The sequence below is a fragment of the Asterias rubens genome, chromosome 2, assembly GCF_902459465.1.
Source record: "Asterias rubens chromosome 2, eAstRub1.3, whole genome shotgun sequence".
Taxonomy (NCBI): domain Eukaryota; kingdom Metazoa; phylum Echinodermata; class Asteroidea; order Forcipulatida; family Asteriidae; genus Asterias; species Asterias rubens.
Genome location: NC_047063.1, coordinates 14,544,869 through 14,561,639, shown reverse-complemented (window position 1 = coordinate 14,561,639; position 16,771 = coordinate 14,544,869). Strand labels below are relative to the sequence as shown.

General features: G+C 39.4%; 2 protein-coding genes across 3 annotated transcripts in view; both read left to right on the top strand.

Moving 5' to 3' along the window:
- Positions 1-253: 253 nt before the first annotated feature.
- Positions 254-13,123, top strand: LOC117307268 (calcium-independent phospholipase A2-gamma-like). 2 transcript variants are annotated; one of them, XM_033791977.1, is made up of 9 exons: positions 254-614; positions 1,325-2,631; positions 3,821-3,970; positions 4,868-5,019; positions 6,543-6,809; positions 8,112-8,172; positions 9,742-9,933; positions 10,989-11,187; positions 11,687-13,123. In XM_033791977.1, the coding sequence occupies exons 2-9, from the start codon at positions 1,390-1,392 to the stop codon at positions 11,938-11,940; spliced, it is 2,517 nt and encodes an 838-aa protein (XP_033647868.1). In that variant the 5' UTR covers positions 254-614; positions 1,325-1,389; the 3' UTR covers positions 11,941-13,123. The 2 variants fall into 2 exon arrangements, with proteins under 2 accessions (XP_033647868.1, XP_033647867.1); XM_033791976.1 differs by having other exon boundaries at positions 1,322-2,631.
- Positions 13,124-15,216: 2,093 nt separating this feature from the next.
- LOC117306171 (WASH complex subunit 4-like) overlaps positions 15,217-16,771 on the top strand; it is a 75,111-nt gene continuing 73,556 nt past the window's right edge. The window contains exon 1 of the mRNA XM_033790887.1: positions 15,217-15,303. Coding sequence (XP_033646778.1) covers positions 15,246-15,303 — 58 coding nt within the window. The 5' untranslated portion in view covers positions 15,217-15,245. The remainder of the gene's footprint in view (positions 15,304-16,771) is intronic.

Sequence of the window (16,771 nt, the reverse complement as noted above, 5' to 3'; positions counted from 1 at the left end):
AAGACATTCCTATCTTTGATGAGGCAGCCGAACCACTATTTACGTATGTAAATAAGGTTTATTATGGGGGCATCCCGACCAATCAGAAGTCCGAAATGTGGCCCCTCCCATATCGTACGATACATCATGGTTGTCACATGTACGATGACTGTGTGGCTTGTGTACGTTGATCGCAATCTCGAGATTGCGCAATCGCATGCTCTGCGGCTGTGGAATTTTAGGATTGAGCACAGACAGTGGGATGAAAATCCCTGTTTTTCATTTCATTCATTGTTTTTAAAGATCAACAAGAGTTTACATCTCCATTATCATCGGTGATGAAAACAAGCGGCAAAAGCCAAAGCAACAAAACGTCTCAAAATTGTATTAGCTCAATCAAAAGATTGTGCAAATTTCAAGATTGCGCTCCAACAAGTAAAAAAACAACAACTTCCTTCAAAAATAAAACATAAATAACTGTGCTGTGCTGTGGGTGTGTTGTTGTTATTGTGACTATACTGCTTACGGAGAATTCCCGACACAAAACTACTCGGCATCTAACGTCAAGACAGCGTGAAATTCACAGCCTACGCTGACCACATTTTCAAGCTTCGGGATTCTGAATTTCAAACGAGGTAAAGGCAGCTTGAAAAAGATGATTATGAATATCGAATTCACCCTCTCGTTTGGTTTTAAATTTAAAAGCATGAATGGATGAATGAATGGAGGAAGGATTAAAACTTTATCCTTCCTCGGCCTCCATGATTTAATTAATTAAAGACACTGGACACGTTTGGTAATTTTCAAAGACCATAACACCCTTGTGCTTGTCATGCTTGTCACACAAAGTTGTGTGCTGTCAGATGCTTGATTTCTGGACCTCAAAATCTAAATCTGAGGTCTCAAAATTCAAATGTTTTATACTATCATCAACCTCTCCCCATTACTTATTACCAAGTAAGTTTTCATGCTAAAATACAAATAGTGTCCACTGCCTTTAAGTTAACACTGGGAAAGTTATCCGCCACTGCAATGAGGCAAGACTTTGGTCTCCGAACACTGAAAGAAAGAATGACGTAAACATACTCGTCGCCTGACCAAACTCTCAAAAAATCACACGCAACCTCATCTCCATCCCTCTTATAAATACAAAAGCGGTGGTAAAGAAGTTCCTCACACTTTTGTAATATTTTCCAATTATCCTTGCATTTTTTGTTAGTAAATTGATCATAACATGCTCATGCTGCAGGAATACAAAAACTTGTTTGGGGAATATTGTATAATACGCATGTTGCCAACTGGTATATTAACCCTTTTTTCAATGTTTTTCTTTCTTTTTAAGAAGTGTAGTGGATGAGCTGAGGAGTTGTCTTACAGAGTGTCTCGACCATTGCAGAGTGACACTGCAGAATGTCACTTAATTGCTGCAGGGTGGCGGTTGCTGCCCAACTATCTCTTCATGGTGGTGGGATCATCACGTGTAGATGCACTCAACTAAGAGCAAGAGGACCAACCCTGAACCCTGCTAAAGGTCCGTCTGGAAACAGGTCATTGTCATCCTCCTCCTCCTCCTCAAAGACCACTGAACCGGAGGATCTAACTGTCAAGAAAGCAAAACAGAAATCAGCATTAAGTTTCCAGGATAGAGTCAAATATCTGAGAGAATCTGTAACAACTGCAAGTACAAGGGTACAGGATAGTCTCCACAGCTCCAGGGAAGCATTCTTAGAGAGCATGCATGCGCTGCAGACATCATCTGATGGTAAAGAGGTCAAGTCTAAATTCACTGTGAAGAGCGACAGGAAGGAGGTTCTCAGTGATGAGACATTTGATTCTGATGGTCATGAAAGCTCAACAGCGTCAGACCACAACAATAATTCAGTTGATAGCAAAGTTGAGAGTCTGAACCCGAATTGTGGGTCTAATGAAGACCTGCCTAAAGGTATTGAAAAATCGTCAACAGAAGGGGAGGTAGCTAGTTCTCAAGCAAGAAAGCCAGAGGTGTCATACACACAGCCAGATTTCTGGATCAATATACCTTCCTTACAGGACCGCCTCAATCGGATGAAAGTCCCGTTCAGGAGGACAGCTCCACAAAATTCCACATCAGAACCAGCCTCAGATAATTTGCAAGAAGGCCACCAAGACGATGGTGTAGTACATCTTGAGCCAATGTTAAAGGTGGATCACCCACATCATAGCAATCGGAAGCCACGAGACGCTGATGCATTCAAACCAGAGAGCTTCGAGGTAACAGCTGAAGTGCAGTCTGATGGGCATGAATCAGATCAAAAGACTGATGAGGGATCAAGAGGTCACAGCAAGAAGCCCTCCCTCAAGGCTGCTTCTCCAAATGTTATGAAGTCTTTCCCTGGTATGGTGTCATCGAATGATAGTGAAGATAAAAAGAGCGGAGCTGACACCAACACATCCTTGAAGGAAAGCAGAGAGACATACGAGTTTGACTTTGAGACCAGTCCAATCTTAGAAATGAATGTTGCATTGCTTGAGCCAAGAGAGATGCAACAAGGAGGGGTCACCAGAAAGGTGTTGGCTGCCAGGGAGACACGGGAGGAGGCACAGAGAAGGAAAGAGAAGATTGAGGCAGAGGAAGTAGCAGCTAAGAAAGCTACAAGAAAACCAATGAAGCCAGTAAGTATTGGTGTGTTGCATTGTAGATGGGGTGACTCATGCTTGCTTGAAGAGACCAATTTTAAGATCGTCAATTGACCCAATTCACCTGACGTAACGTCATCATCAGAATAATCTAATTGCTATACTGGTGGGCAATGTCACTGTGCGTTATTAAGTGCAGAGCGCATTTTAGGCGACGTGGCGTTAACATGTGAACCTATGTGCCCACCAAAATGGTGAGCATGGCACAGTCGCTGTGTGTGACGCGCGTGCAAGGGGTCAATAGACGCTTCGCATATATGACTGACATCACTAGCCGAAGCAGCGCCCTCACTGGGGTCAAAGGAAAACCTGTCATTGGCTTAGAGTGTGCAAAGCGCCTACACATACACATGTTTCCATTGTTTGACCACCATCCTGGCGGCCAAAGCTATGGTTTTATTACAAAGACTCTGCTCAAAAACAGCAATGTTTTTACAGCTCAAAACCAACAATGTTTTTGAAGATAAAAAAGGGAAATATCTGTTAATGCAAGGCATTGTCGTACAAAGAAACCAATCACCATCGAAATTGCTATGTTTTTGTTGTCCACAAAAAGGTTTTGGCAGCCAGTGGGAGAGAAGTACGCACCAATGCTTCGTTCAACCCAAAATTAATACAAATTTACCCAGTCATATTCCCTTGTGGTTTATTACTTGATAATCAGCAAATTTGTGTGGTGAAGTTTGATAACTGTTGACATAGTGGCCATTTAAAGGCACATTACAGAATTGGTTTTGGTAACAAAACAGTTGCTGGCAGTGTAAGCACTCCATGTAATCCACCATATACATAAACTGACAAACCTGTAGAAGTTCAAGATCGATCGGCCATCTGGGTCACGAGAAAATACCAATAGGAAAACCGATTACACTCTTTGCATGACATTGATGGAAGAAAAAAAATGAACAAAACGCTCACTGAGCGATAAACTCCAAATGCTAAATTAGATTATTTATTTCTCATCAAAATAATATGACATTTCAGACAGAAATATTTCAAGGGATGTTTTTTTCTATCATCATCATTAGACCGTGTAAGTTCTATGTAAATATGTGATCTTCACGATTTTGCTTCGTACCAATTCTGTAACCCTCTTATAAATAGTTTTTGGATTGCCCTGTTTTGCTATCTTTATATTATTATTACTATGCGTTTTGTTTGAAAGGTTATTTCTAAAGCCAGCATTGACGACCGGACAAAGAATCTTGCCATTGGAATTCGCTGTGCTGGAAGTAACTCTTCAAGACTCTTGAAGCTGGAAAAACTAGCTGCTCATCTGACACTCTACCCGGAGTCAAGAGAGGTTGCTGTCAAAGTATGTGCTTTTTTTACTTTTCTTTACATTTTGTTTAATTTATTTTAAATTACATATCCAAAATTACAATAAGTGCAGTAAGAGATGGAACGAGACGAAATGTTCAGTATAAGATGATGTGGGAGGAAAACCCCAATAGGAAAACCCACGCAATTAGGGAGGGACTGAAATTCGGATTCACATGCAAGGCTCCGGCCTGAAGGGGGTTTTGAATCGGGGTCCACAGAGATATAAGGCGGAGAAAGAAACCACTGAGCCAACCTGATCCCCCTATTGCATTGAACAAATACCTCTAAAAAAGGATTGGAATGTTGAACAGTTTGAAAACCGTCATAAATGGTACAATCATTTCCCAATTTTCCATAAATGGTTTTAAACAAACAGTAATTGAATGAGACATTTTTTTTCTTTTAAAAATGTGTTTGCCTTAGACACTATTCAGGGATAACGATAGAAGTCCCTTTTATTGTTGACACGTTTCTTATCTTTATCCTCTCTATAAATGTAAATACATTATTTTCAATCCTCTAAAACTCGTCGGCCATTTTGCTTTGTGAGCTCCCCTAAAGACTGGGAGTCTGCAACCACAATCCATAGACCTTTTTGCATTATACTCGCTCGGTATGCGCGCTTTAGGTGTGTATAATGAGGTGCATGCTGGTCTAGCTTTTGACCAAGTGTGAGCCCTGGCTAGACCACCATGCACCTCATTCAATTGTTAGCGCTTGCGCAATGGGTATTTGCGAAAAGGTCTTAGATAACAATTTGAAGAGAATAACGTTTAGTTGAAATGTGTGTATGATGTTAAAAAATATTTCAACCCCAACTGCAGGTCATAAAGAAAACAACTATTCATCTTTATCCTCCCTCCTATCCTCCCTCCCCTCCCCCCTCCAGGAGCGATTGATTCCATCCTTGTTGAAGATCCAGAATTCCTGGGATAAGGCGCTGACGGAGCAGGTTCATGAGACACTGGCTCTCTTGGGATATGCACCTCCAGTAAAGGGGCGTGGCATCAGAATCTTATCAGTAGATGGTGGCGGTACAAGGTAAGCAGTTGTCAAGGTTTCATACATGTATATTTCTTGTGTACAATTCCAAGCACATGAAATGACCCCTTTCATAATTATTACAAGCCCAAAATAGTCCCCTCACTAATGAAGAGCTATAATTGGCTGAGAGTCGTCCTCAGCAAGTCCACGCATGGGCGTTTCGATTTGTTCACATAAAAAATTGTGTTTCAAATATAATTTATGTTGAAGATTTGGATCACAGAGAGAGCCCTGTTGCAGGTTTTCTTTCCACTGCTTGGTCTTTATAGGGAAGCCCATAGACCTTAAACATGCTGTTGTCATCTATGTGAGGTACCCGTCATACAGCAGTGACAATTGCTCCTCTATTCTTCTCATGTGAAAGGGACCAGACTATCTTTTCCTTCTATCCTTGGTTTGAATACATTTGGTTGCAAAAAAAATCCAAGATGACGGCACCTTAATATGGCACTCTAATCCATTATGCCAAACCTTCCATTTGTTGATGAAATAAGCTTTACTTCTGCTTGGACTTGGGTACTCTTTGTAGGACGCAAAACACAATGTCCACAGATTTACAATACACTTACACAGTTTGAAGATAATAATGGTAGAAAGCTTCCCTTAAAATAAGGTACTATAGTTTTTGAGAAATGAGTAAAACAAGTCACAAAAATTATTTTAGCAATGTAAAACGTGCATACCATAACTGGTCAATACATTTAACATGCTAAAACTTGGACGAAAATAATTGTTGTAACATTGTTTTACTCATATCTCAAAAACTACAGCACCTCATCAAGGATTAAATATTTCAAGGGAAGCGTTCTACCATCATTATCTTCAAACTGTGTCAGTTTATTGTAAATCTGTAGAAATTGTGTTTTGTGTTCCAAAAAGTAGCCATACCCTTAAAGGGAAGGTACATGATTGGTAATTCCTAAAAACAAGTATTAACTTAAAAACTGACTTGGTAACTAGCATTGGAGAGCTGTTGATAGTATAAAACATTGTGGGAAACGACTTCCTCTGAAGTAACATGTTTTTTGAAAAAGAGGTAATTTCTCACTAAAATATTAAACAACTTCTAGCCAGAAGTCTTTTATTCCTATATCTGAAAGCACACAAATTCGTCCAACAAGGGTGTTTTTTCTGTCATCATTTGATCCCAACTCAGATGACCAACTGAGATTAAATTTTCACAGGTTTGTTATTTTACGACATGTTGAGATACAACTAGTGAGAACACTGGTCTTTGACAATTACCTATAGTGTACCTTCCCTTTAAGCCAGGGCAACTTGTAGGACTCGTGTTATTGTCACGACTATTGACTGCTTTTTGAGTCGTGACTATAGTTTTTTAATCTTGTTAATCGTGCTACAAGAATAGTTGTGGCTACCAGTTTGTGTCGCTCACGACTGTTCATGACAACATAATATATTTACGAAACATAATCAGACATCAGTGACACACAACTTCAATCCTTTCAACATGAATTTTACTATTCATGATAACACTTTTCAATACTTTTTTTTCATAGAGGTGTGATTGCAATTGAAGCTCTCCGCGAGATTGAGCGGCGGACCAACAAACCAATTCGAGAGCTCTTTGATTACATGATAGGCGTCAGCTCAGGGGCAGTGTTGTGCTTCCTCCTGGCCTTTGATGGCGCTACGTTGGATGAGTGTGAGGAGCTGTACAGAGAGTTGAGTCAAGATGTCTTTAAGAGGAACACGCTCCTTGGCACGAGCAAACTGTTCTTAAACCACGCTTTCTACGATACGGAGGGCTGGATCAAGATACTCAGGTATAAGAATGAACTTTTGACACTTCAGGGCTCCATTTCATGAAGACATAAAGAGCAAAGATTGGCCTGGAGTTACACAGTGGCTCGATGCCCTAGCTGGCTGTGTGCCCTTGAAAAAAAACATTTTCACTGCCAAAACTGCTGTGCACTTTCTTCCCGTTGGCCGTCGTGGCCTTTTTGTAACCCAAGTTCATTATTTATTATTAATAAAATATGAGTTTTCGGCCGACTGCTTACGGCCAACAACATATCCAGTGAACTCTACTCAGCAGTCTCACACACTAGTGCAAACCTGCGTTACACAATCCACAGTCCGTATATCTGATGGCCCGATTTCACAAGACACCAGTCTAACACAATCCATTGAGCAACAGAGGGCGCTGTTGTCAGCCCCTTATGGTAATGCATGGCCTTGCCCTTAAAAAATATTGTAATACCAGGCCTGAAGACATTTCCTATGATCTTGATCCAAGTTTCAAGTACATTTGTAATTTGTTTTTGTCATCAATAACTCTCGCCCCTGTTCTTTATAACAGCGAGACTTTCAACATGTCCAATTAAGTACTTCATAGTTTCTAGGGACAAAAGATAAAATGAAACTTAGCTAATTGCACTACCTAACGACAATTATGAGCCATTTTTAAGCAATCTTTGTGGCTTGTAGCTGGCTAAAATATGATCCACTACTTATCTTATATATTTGGTTTGCTGTAACACCATGTATGTATCTTGCCAGGTAGAGTTTGTTCTTTAGAGAACTGTCTTTCTTTGTTCTACTACGGCGGAGTTGATTTATCAGATTGTTCGGGAGACTTCTCAGTTCTGAAAAGAACTGTCCTGCTTAAACTGAGAAGTCTCCCGAACATGTAGATACACACATGGTGTTACCGCAAACCAAATATATAATGATACCTCACCATGAAATGCCTCAAATTATAAATACTTATCCTATTTTAGATTATTATTAATTTTGTATTCTATTCAGTTTGTTGTCCTTATTTTTCATAAAAATGACAAAAGATCTATTTTAACATTTTGGGACTACTTTGGTTTGTGAAGTAAACATAATTGTGCTAGTGCAAGACTTTCACAGTCTATCAGAGGGAAGTTTGTTTGATTGAATTAAATTGGAAACTAAAATAAAATGTCACATAACATAGGAACAGGTAAAAAGAATGCAGTCAAAAATCTTTAGCATCCGATAGCAGCTTGAAGAGCCTGCTGAATTGATTTGTTTGTAAATCATGATTAGACATCATCATGCACATTTCATTGTTATTCTCAATTCTGTTATAATTCCAGGACACATTCTTTGGGAGATATTCCAATGATGTCAACAGCAAGGGACGCAACATGCCCGAAGGTGAGTGTATTTCAATGAGGCTGGTTGGATGTTAGCCTGAACATCTGACGTCACATTTCAAGGCTTGTGAATAATGCCAGAGACCGCGGGCAAACCGGCGTGTGTTTTGACCTTTGACCCCCATACATTTTTGAAAGAGATACGCAGTCCAATTCTATTGCGGACGTGACAGGAATGAACTGTTTGGGCATCTATGGAAAGCTCATGTCACTGTGCACATTTATCCAATATTGTATCCAATGGTATCACTGGATCTGAGAAGCTGGAACCTGTCTTTATCCTTGCTGATAAAAACAGGGGCACAGTCTAGTTGGATGTAGACTTCTGATGTCATCTGATGTCACACCTTAAGGCTCATGAATTACGCCAGAATACCAGCCTTGAACAGATGTCTGGACCCGTACCAATGTACCAGGTTAGGGTTGCATGCAAACTGTCAAAACTGCTTGCTAGCTGACTCTACATCATCTCGGACCAATCATAACACAGAGATGGAAATTAAAATATTAATTGTGGCTTATATAGCGCTCAGGTCCGTCACGCAGTGACGCTCATGGCACTTCAACATTATTGTCACTGGGCCTTAAAGCATTCTTTAAACCATCTTAGCTCCCTGGGGAGTATACAGCCTGTACCACCAAATATGTAGCGCACTAAGCTAATCAATCACAAGCACCAACTCTGCCCTCACAGGTACCCATTTACTGCTTGGTGGAGAGAAGCAATTATAGTGAAGTGTCTTACTGAGGGACACAAGTGTCACGACCGGGATTCGAACCCACACTCTCCTTTATTGCAGCCAAGAAAACATGTCACCCAAACAAATGTGTACAGATTAGCTGGTCTGTTTGTTTGTTTATTTCCGCATACTACAACTAAACAACTATATACAAAAAAAATTCCCAAGGTTATTACTGCAAATGTTCTCTCCCGGGGAAACTCACTGTATTGTTAAATCTCCACCCCCCCACCCCCCCCCCCCCCCAAGTAAGCTGGTAGGCACTAATGGCCGAATGTTACACTTGATTGTATTAGCACATGTTTTAACCAAATTCAACATTTTCTGCAAACCTTCAATTAAATAAAGTACCTCCCATAGTTGGTTGTTTTGTTTTCAACAAATTCAACACTATGTTTGAATATTGTGTAACATTGCTACAAACAGTTGAAATCTGTTTTGTTTTGCATGAATGGCATTCCATAGTTTTCAAACCTCTGTTGGCAAAAATTTGGGCTGTGAACGTTGCAACAGAAAGGTCTATTAGTATTAGACAGATGGTCACATTTCAGATTCATTATGTAATGTAGCTACCGGGCAATCTCGGTGGTCTAATTGGTATGACACTGCTCTAGAATCGCAAGGGTCGTGGGTTCGAATCCCACCCGAGTAATATGCCTGTGATTTTTTTTCACAGGACTCCAGAAAGTACTGAGTATACAGTGCTACACACATTGGTGTATATGGGTAAAAACCAAAAATTAATTATATTCTTTATCCCCGATGCAAATTTAACATCTATTAAATTAGGTAATGTACTCTGGATCTGTGTGATTATTTGTACTTTGTAGGTGGCAGCAGTTGCAGCGATGATGAATATCGGTTGCATAAAGGACTTCCTGTTTCGCAATTACAACTTACCATCTGGTGTTCAGTCTCACTACAGAGGCTCCTGCAAGTATGAGCTGTGGCAGGCAGCACGGGCTTCATCTGCGGCACCCGGCTATTTTGAAGAATTCAAACTGGATGATTTTGTGTTTCAGGTAATGGGAAAACTTTAGTGGTCAGTGCATGATTACACCAAGCACTGTTATGTAAGGTTGTAAAGGCCATGTTTCAAAAATCATTTGTTTTGATCTCTGCACAGTGCTTTGAATCAGTTGACAAAGCACCCTGTAAATTCATTTAGTTTTATTATGACTGCACTAATTTGATTATTTTCATGTTTTTAAGTGGTTCATAAAAAGTTCCTGTTATAATAATAATATAATAATATCGAAGTCTTGTATAGCGCACGTATCTACCAAACAAGGTACTCAAGGCGCTGAGTATATACAAACTTTCAGAAAGATAGGTTGTTGCAGTGATGAATTCTGAGACCCAATTATTTAGCACCTTATAAGGGTTTACAGGGTGCTATGGCGCATTAAGCAGCCACAACCAGGAACACCGGGGCGAACCCCTTCTCTTTTAGATAAGTGCACTGGGTTCTTTTACATGCGTTACACAACACATGGGGCCAACGGCTTTACGTCCAATCCGAAGGACGAAGCAATGGTTAAGTGTCTTGCTCGAGGACACAGTGTCACGGCTGGGGATTCGAACCCACACTCTGCTGATCATAAACACCAGAGTTTGAATTCGGTGCTCTTAACTGCTCGGCCACGACACTTCCATGTTCCTGTTTAGTTTCCTGTTCCTGTTTACAGTTTTGTATTTATCTGCATGTTTATTTCATCTTGTTTTACATTTCATCTTTAAAGTGCCTGGAGCGTGTTTTAGGTGGATATTTTAGCTACATAAAGATTTGTTATTATTATTATTATTATTATTATTATTATTATTATTATTATTATTATTATTATTATTTCATCTTATCACAGTATGCAAAGAAAGATTATATTTTCATTTGTGCCGATAACTCCTCGATTCTGCAACAGATCTATTCTCACATTTGTCCCTATTTCGCCCAGATGTTTCCCCAGTGCTTTCGGAATGGTGCCGAGCGCTCCAACCGACCCAGGTACTACTTTCACCTTCACCTGCCAAATTTATTATTATTATTATTATTATTACTATTATTATTATTATATGACAGGATGGCGGAGTATTGACAAATAACCCAAGTGCTCTCGCCGTTCATGAGTGTCGCCTGCTATGGCCGGACACCCCTATCCAGTGTGTGGTATCCATGGGATGTGGGAGATATGATCCATCAGATGACATCGCTGAGCCTGAGTACAGCAGCCTCAAGAAGAAACTCACCAACATTATGATGAGTGCCACGGACACTGAGTGTGAGTAGTACTTCAAGCTCTTTCCTTAACCTTATCAGTGGTCCTGTAGACGTTGTAGCAGCAGCGCGTCATTTCGAAATTTCTGTTTGAGTGTCCGGTAACTTATCATTGAAAAAACTCCTACTTTTGTAAACTTCTTTGGCAACCCTGTAAAAGAAATTAAGTTGCCTGGTAGTTGACAAAAAGCAGGGATGGTCCCTTGGTTTGTTTTTCATTGTGTCCTGTTTGAAAGACCCTGTTAGTGTTCAAGGGTCTGATACTGTGTGACATAAACTAATAAGTAGTTTAAAAAAAGGCCTTGGAGTATTGTTTACTTTTATTTATCAGTTGCTTTCTTCTCCCTAGAATATCAAATGTGTTATCATCTTTTTAAAGTGATAATAATAATAACATAAAATTGACAAGGCGCAAAGTATCTGCAATGGTACCATTCAAAGGCGCCATTTGTGTTGTCTGAGAGTGGAACAAGCTAAAGCTATCCCATTTTGTTCCCCAACAGCTGTACACACAGTACTCCAAGATCTTTTGCCGAGTGGGGCGTATTTTCGTTTCAACCCTTCCATCACGGAGGACTTCTTACTGGATGAGAACCGCACTGAGAAGATTGCTCAGATGCAGGAGGAAGCCAGGGACTACCTGGAGCTGAATGAGCTGAAAATGGAGCAGGTCAGTGGGGTCTTAAGCCGGGAGAAGACTCGGCTTCAAAAGCTCCTTGACTGGGTACAGGTGCAACGTGAGGTTAGGAGACGATGACACAAGGATCTCCAGGAAACTGAATGAGCTCTGGACGGTGCTGGCAGGTTGTGATCTATCCCGAGAGACAATCTGCCTGTTGAGAGACTCCGTTGCCAAGTAAGTCTTGCAGCAAGAGCTGAGAAGAATCTCCAGGATACTAAATGAGCTCTGGACGGTGCTGGCAGGTTGTGCTCTATCCCAAGAGATGACCTGCCCAAGATACTGAGCAAGTCTGCACAATAGCTGACCTGTGAAGACTATGATGCTTAGATCTCCAGAATGCTGAACTAGCTGCGTATGCTGTCGGTTGGTGGTGTTTATCCTACAAGAAGGCTTGCCCAGAGACTCCTGGACTGGGATTTCTTTGAGAAAATTAATGCATATCTACATGGTGTCTTTGAAGAGGATCAAAATTGTTTGGTATTTTTGCATCAAGAGCTGAGGAGTATATATAGATTTGATATTTTGAATGTGGAAGGATCTCCAGATTTAATAGAGCTGCTTAAGCAGACAATTTAACAGATACATGCTAAGCAGAAATAAGCCAGATACCAGTCAAAGTGGTAAATGTGACATGATATTCTTGCTGGTATCCTTAATCTGGTGAGCATAATTTTGTTGCGCTTAGCTTATTTTTTGTGCTTAAGCTCTATGATAATGGTCCCTGGGCCTGGAGACTCTGGCTTGGAATTTGGGATTTGGAATGGGAGATTGGCACCTTCTGACACTTTGACTCTCAGGAATGCAGCTGATTTTACTGCAATATACTTAAATGCTGCAACTTAAAAATGAATCAAAATAAGTGTGAACAGTTTTCGAGGTTTGCTAAGATTTTAAATATTCATACAATAGTGGTTATCAGGGTAAAGTAAGTACGCTGTGGTCTTGATGAAACTCTGGCAGTACTTAAAAATGAACAATATTCACTTGGTCACAAACCTAAATTGATGTTTCTAGAAGAATACGATGTCGACTACTGCCAGCTTTCCTAAAGAACAGAGTTAGTCTGAAATTAAGAGAGTAAAAGAGTCGGCGATGAGGTCCAAAACAATCGTTTAAAATTGCCAGGGTTGTGAATGTGCATTAAAGGATTGAGCTAAATGCGAGATCCTTTATAGCAAGGCCAAAACACTGCAAGGTTTTAAACAGCCGTTTAAAGACACTGGGCTGTGGACACTATTGGTAATTGTCAAAGACCAGTCTTCTCACTTGGTGTATCTCAATATATGCATATAAAAACAAACCTGTGAAAATTTGAGCTCAATTGGTCGTCAAAGTTGCGAGATAATAATGAAAGAAAACACACCCTTGTCACACGAAAGTGTGTGCTTTCAGATGTTTGAGTTCAAGACCTCATAATTCTGAGGTTTTGAAAACTACATTAATTCAGTGGGAGTTGTTTCTCACAATGTTTCATACTATCAACAGCTCCCCATTAATCGTTATCAAGTACGGTTTTATGCTAATAATTATTTTGAGTTATTACCAATAGTGTCCAGTGCCTTTAAGACGGAGTCGCTTCTTTATTACCCCTATTCAAATTGCTTGTGATGCTCAAGGGTTGTGTGTGCATGCATGTGTGAGATGTTACAATAGTTGCAAGTGTGGCATGAGCTTTAAGGAACAGTACAGAACTGGTTTTTGCAAAACAAAACAGTTGATGGCAGTGTAAACACTCTATGTAATTCACCATATACATACACCATGTAAACTGGCAAACCTGCAGAAGTTTGAGCTCGATCAGCCATCTGGGTCATGAGAAAATAGTGAAAAACAATTACACATTTTGCATGACATTGAATAAGGGAGAATGCTGCTTTTGGTCGCTGTTTTTAGATATCGCCAAATAACCGGAGTGAATATGTCCACGCAGGAAGGATAATCTCTGGTAGGACCACACAATCCGAGAAGCATTAGGCGGTAACGCTTCCCAAATTCAACTTGTTGGGTATAAAACTGTTGCTTTCCTCTATCATTATTTTCAAACGGTGTAAGTTAAATGTAAATCTTAGAGGTCCTTGAATTTTGGGCCATTGACATAGCCTACAACTTGCTCTCTCAGGGAAATGTGTATATTATATTTATGTTTACAAAAACATTAAAATAGTGTTTTTTTATTGACTGGTAAGAAACAGCAGCTGTCACATGTGCATACAAATCTAAAGAAGAAAGTATTATAAATTTTAACTTTTGAAAATGTTTGTTAACATTTTACTGTATTCACATTTGAACACAAACAGTGGTTTATTTACCACCAAACAATTGTGCATTGATTTAATAAGAAACTAAATCTCAATAAAACAACAAAAAATCGTTTTGGAATGGAATAAATTATTAAAACAATTGTTTTAAATTTAATATTAATTAAAACAACCAACTAAACAAATTGTCTATGTTTCAATCCTCACTTCTAATCGCCAAAGATTTGTTTATTTGGCCAAAACAGTCATTCTGTGCCGACACTATTGGTAATTGTCAAAGTCTTCTCACTTGGTGTATCTCAATGCATATAATAACAAACCTGTGAAAATTGGAACTCAATTGGTCGTCTAAGTTGCGGCGAGATAATAATAAACGAATAATACACCCTTGTCACACGAAGTTGTGTGCTTTTAGATGGTTGATTTCGAGACCTCAAATTCTAAATCTGAGGTCTCGAAATCAAATTCGTGGGAAATTACTTCTTTCTCGAAAACTGTGTCACTTCAGAGGGAGCCGTTTCTCACAATGTTTTATACCATCAAACTCTCTTCCCCATTACTCGTCACCAAGTAAGGTTTTATAATGATTATTTTGAGTAAACAAAAATTGTCTATATTTCTACCTCACTAAAATTACCAATAATGTCCACTGCCTTCAAGAGACATCGATTCATAAGGACAATAAAACAAGCAATAGAGATGAGCTGGGCACACTGCCCGAAGAAATGACAGTTGATTGTCAACAAGAGTAATAGATAGGCAACAAAGGACAGGGAAAGATGCAGGTTGAACATGGACCAGAACTACAAACTATAAATAAATGGCATTTACATGAGGAGGGCTACATGTTTCATTGGATGAACACAGCCTAAATGATGATAATGATGAACAACACAAATTATATATCTATAGGCTATCTCCTATTGTTATTTTAATCAAAATTTAGATTTCTTGTAATGAGCCGAGCTAGCTGGGGCGAGTGAAACGGCCTCTAGATGAGTTAACAATTTGTCAACAGAGGGCGCTATACGAAAAGATGTGTTCACGTGATTTTTGTCCACTAGTATTATTGTCAAACGACGGATGGGGGATCAACGTCCGTGACCTTTAGTCGTGATAAATATGGCAACCCAAGGAAAACCCGGTTGGGATTTCGACAAATTTGACGATGGGTCTTTGAGTAAGTACTTAGTAAATGAACGCATTAGAAAAATTCTATGAGGGAGGGGAAGTATAATGATTACAGACAGTAACTCGTCCAGTCGGACAAAGCTATCTGTGCAAGACTAGAGTGAACCGTTTGAACACACACGCCCCCAAAAGAAAAAGCAGTCATTGCCGAAGATTTGGTACCTTTTCAAAATGTCCACAGATTTACATTAAATTTACAGGGGTTGAAGTTAATGATAGTGGAAAGCTTCCCTTCGAATATTACTAACTTAGGTTCTGCAGTTTGTGAGAAATTAGTAAAACAAGTCGCAAAATAATTTTCGAAAATTGTTTTAGGGTTAGTTTACCATGTAAAAACCCATTAACCAGTTATGATAAACATAGCATAATAAATTAATACGTTTTTACATGCTGAAACTGAGAAAAAAATTATTTGTTTTACTCATTTCTCAAAAACTATAGCACAAGTTCAAGGGAAGCTTTCTACTATCAAATCATTATCTTCACACTGTGTCTCCGTGGTTTAATGCAAATCTGTAGACATTGACATTGTGTTTCAATAAAGGGTTTATGTACTTTTTCCCAACACAAAACACAATGTGACTCACCATTGTGTTTTGTGTTAGGAAAAAAGTACATAGACCCTTTATTGAAACAATTTTTTTTACATATAATATTTTATCCTTGCGTTGCCGTCAGGTCAAAATTACCATAAACACAACCATGACAACCAAGTATACCTAGCCCACTTGTTTGAGCTGTAAATGGCTCTCTTAATTTTATAACATCGGTCTCATCCCTGGTGAATGGCGACAGTGATGAGAGTGAGACAGATGTTAAAAGAAAACCATTAACACTAACACTACAGCTCAATCGAAGTGGGCTAAGGTATACCGTATGCTTTTTGGTTTACTTAGTTAGTATGTGATCATAGTTGTACCTACATGACTAGTTGCGATAACATAACCCTCTGTCCCACTATAGTATACATGCGTGACCTAGTTGTAGGACCTTGTGTATTAGGACTAGCAATTAGTCAATACCCTGCAATAGCAAGATCAGGAAACCAGTCATCCTATCAACTGACGCGCTCCTCGCTCGTTAACATTCCCTGCTGACAAAGAAATCAATGGCCCAGTGTGATTAACTATTAAGAACGTCCTTTTATTAAACATGCATCAAACAAGTTTAGAAGCATGTCCATCAAGGTTTGCCCCTACTCCTTATTTAGAACTATGAGGTTCGTTCCACTTGTTTCGTTCATTCCACTATCATCGTTTGTGGGGTCAATCGTGGTAGTAGACTCATAGTTCTAGGAGTAATTAGCTCAAAGAGTCAATATGCTGGTCTTCCTCTGCTTCTTGAGGGAGTCCAGCATATTTGCACTATTAATAGGGTTATAAAACCTTGTAATACCTTATAATATAAGGTGCTAAATAATTGGGTCTCAGAATTCATCACTGCAATGACCTATACCT

What these genes read in the sequence shown, in the direction of transcription:
- LOC117307268 (XM_033791977.1), top strand. Translation starts at nt 1,390, where the DNA reads ATGTCACTTAATTGCTGCAGGGTGGCGGTTGCTGCCCAACTATCTCTT. An exon ending in GGGACGCAACATGCCCGAAG is followed by an intron (nt 8,173 to 9,741) that starts GTGAGTGTATTT and finishes TGTACTTTGTAG; the next exon opens with GTGGCAGCAGTTGCAGCGAT. An exon ending in GAGTGCCACGGACACTGAGT is followed by an intron (nt 11,188 to 11,686) that starts GTGAGTAGTACT and finishes GTTCCCCAACAG; the next exon opens with CTGTACACACAGTACTCCAA.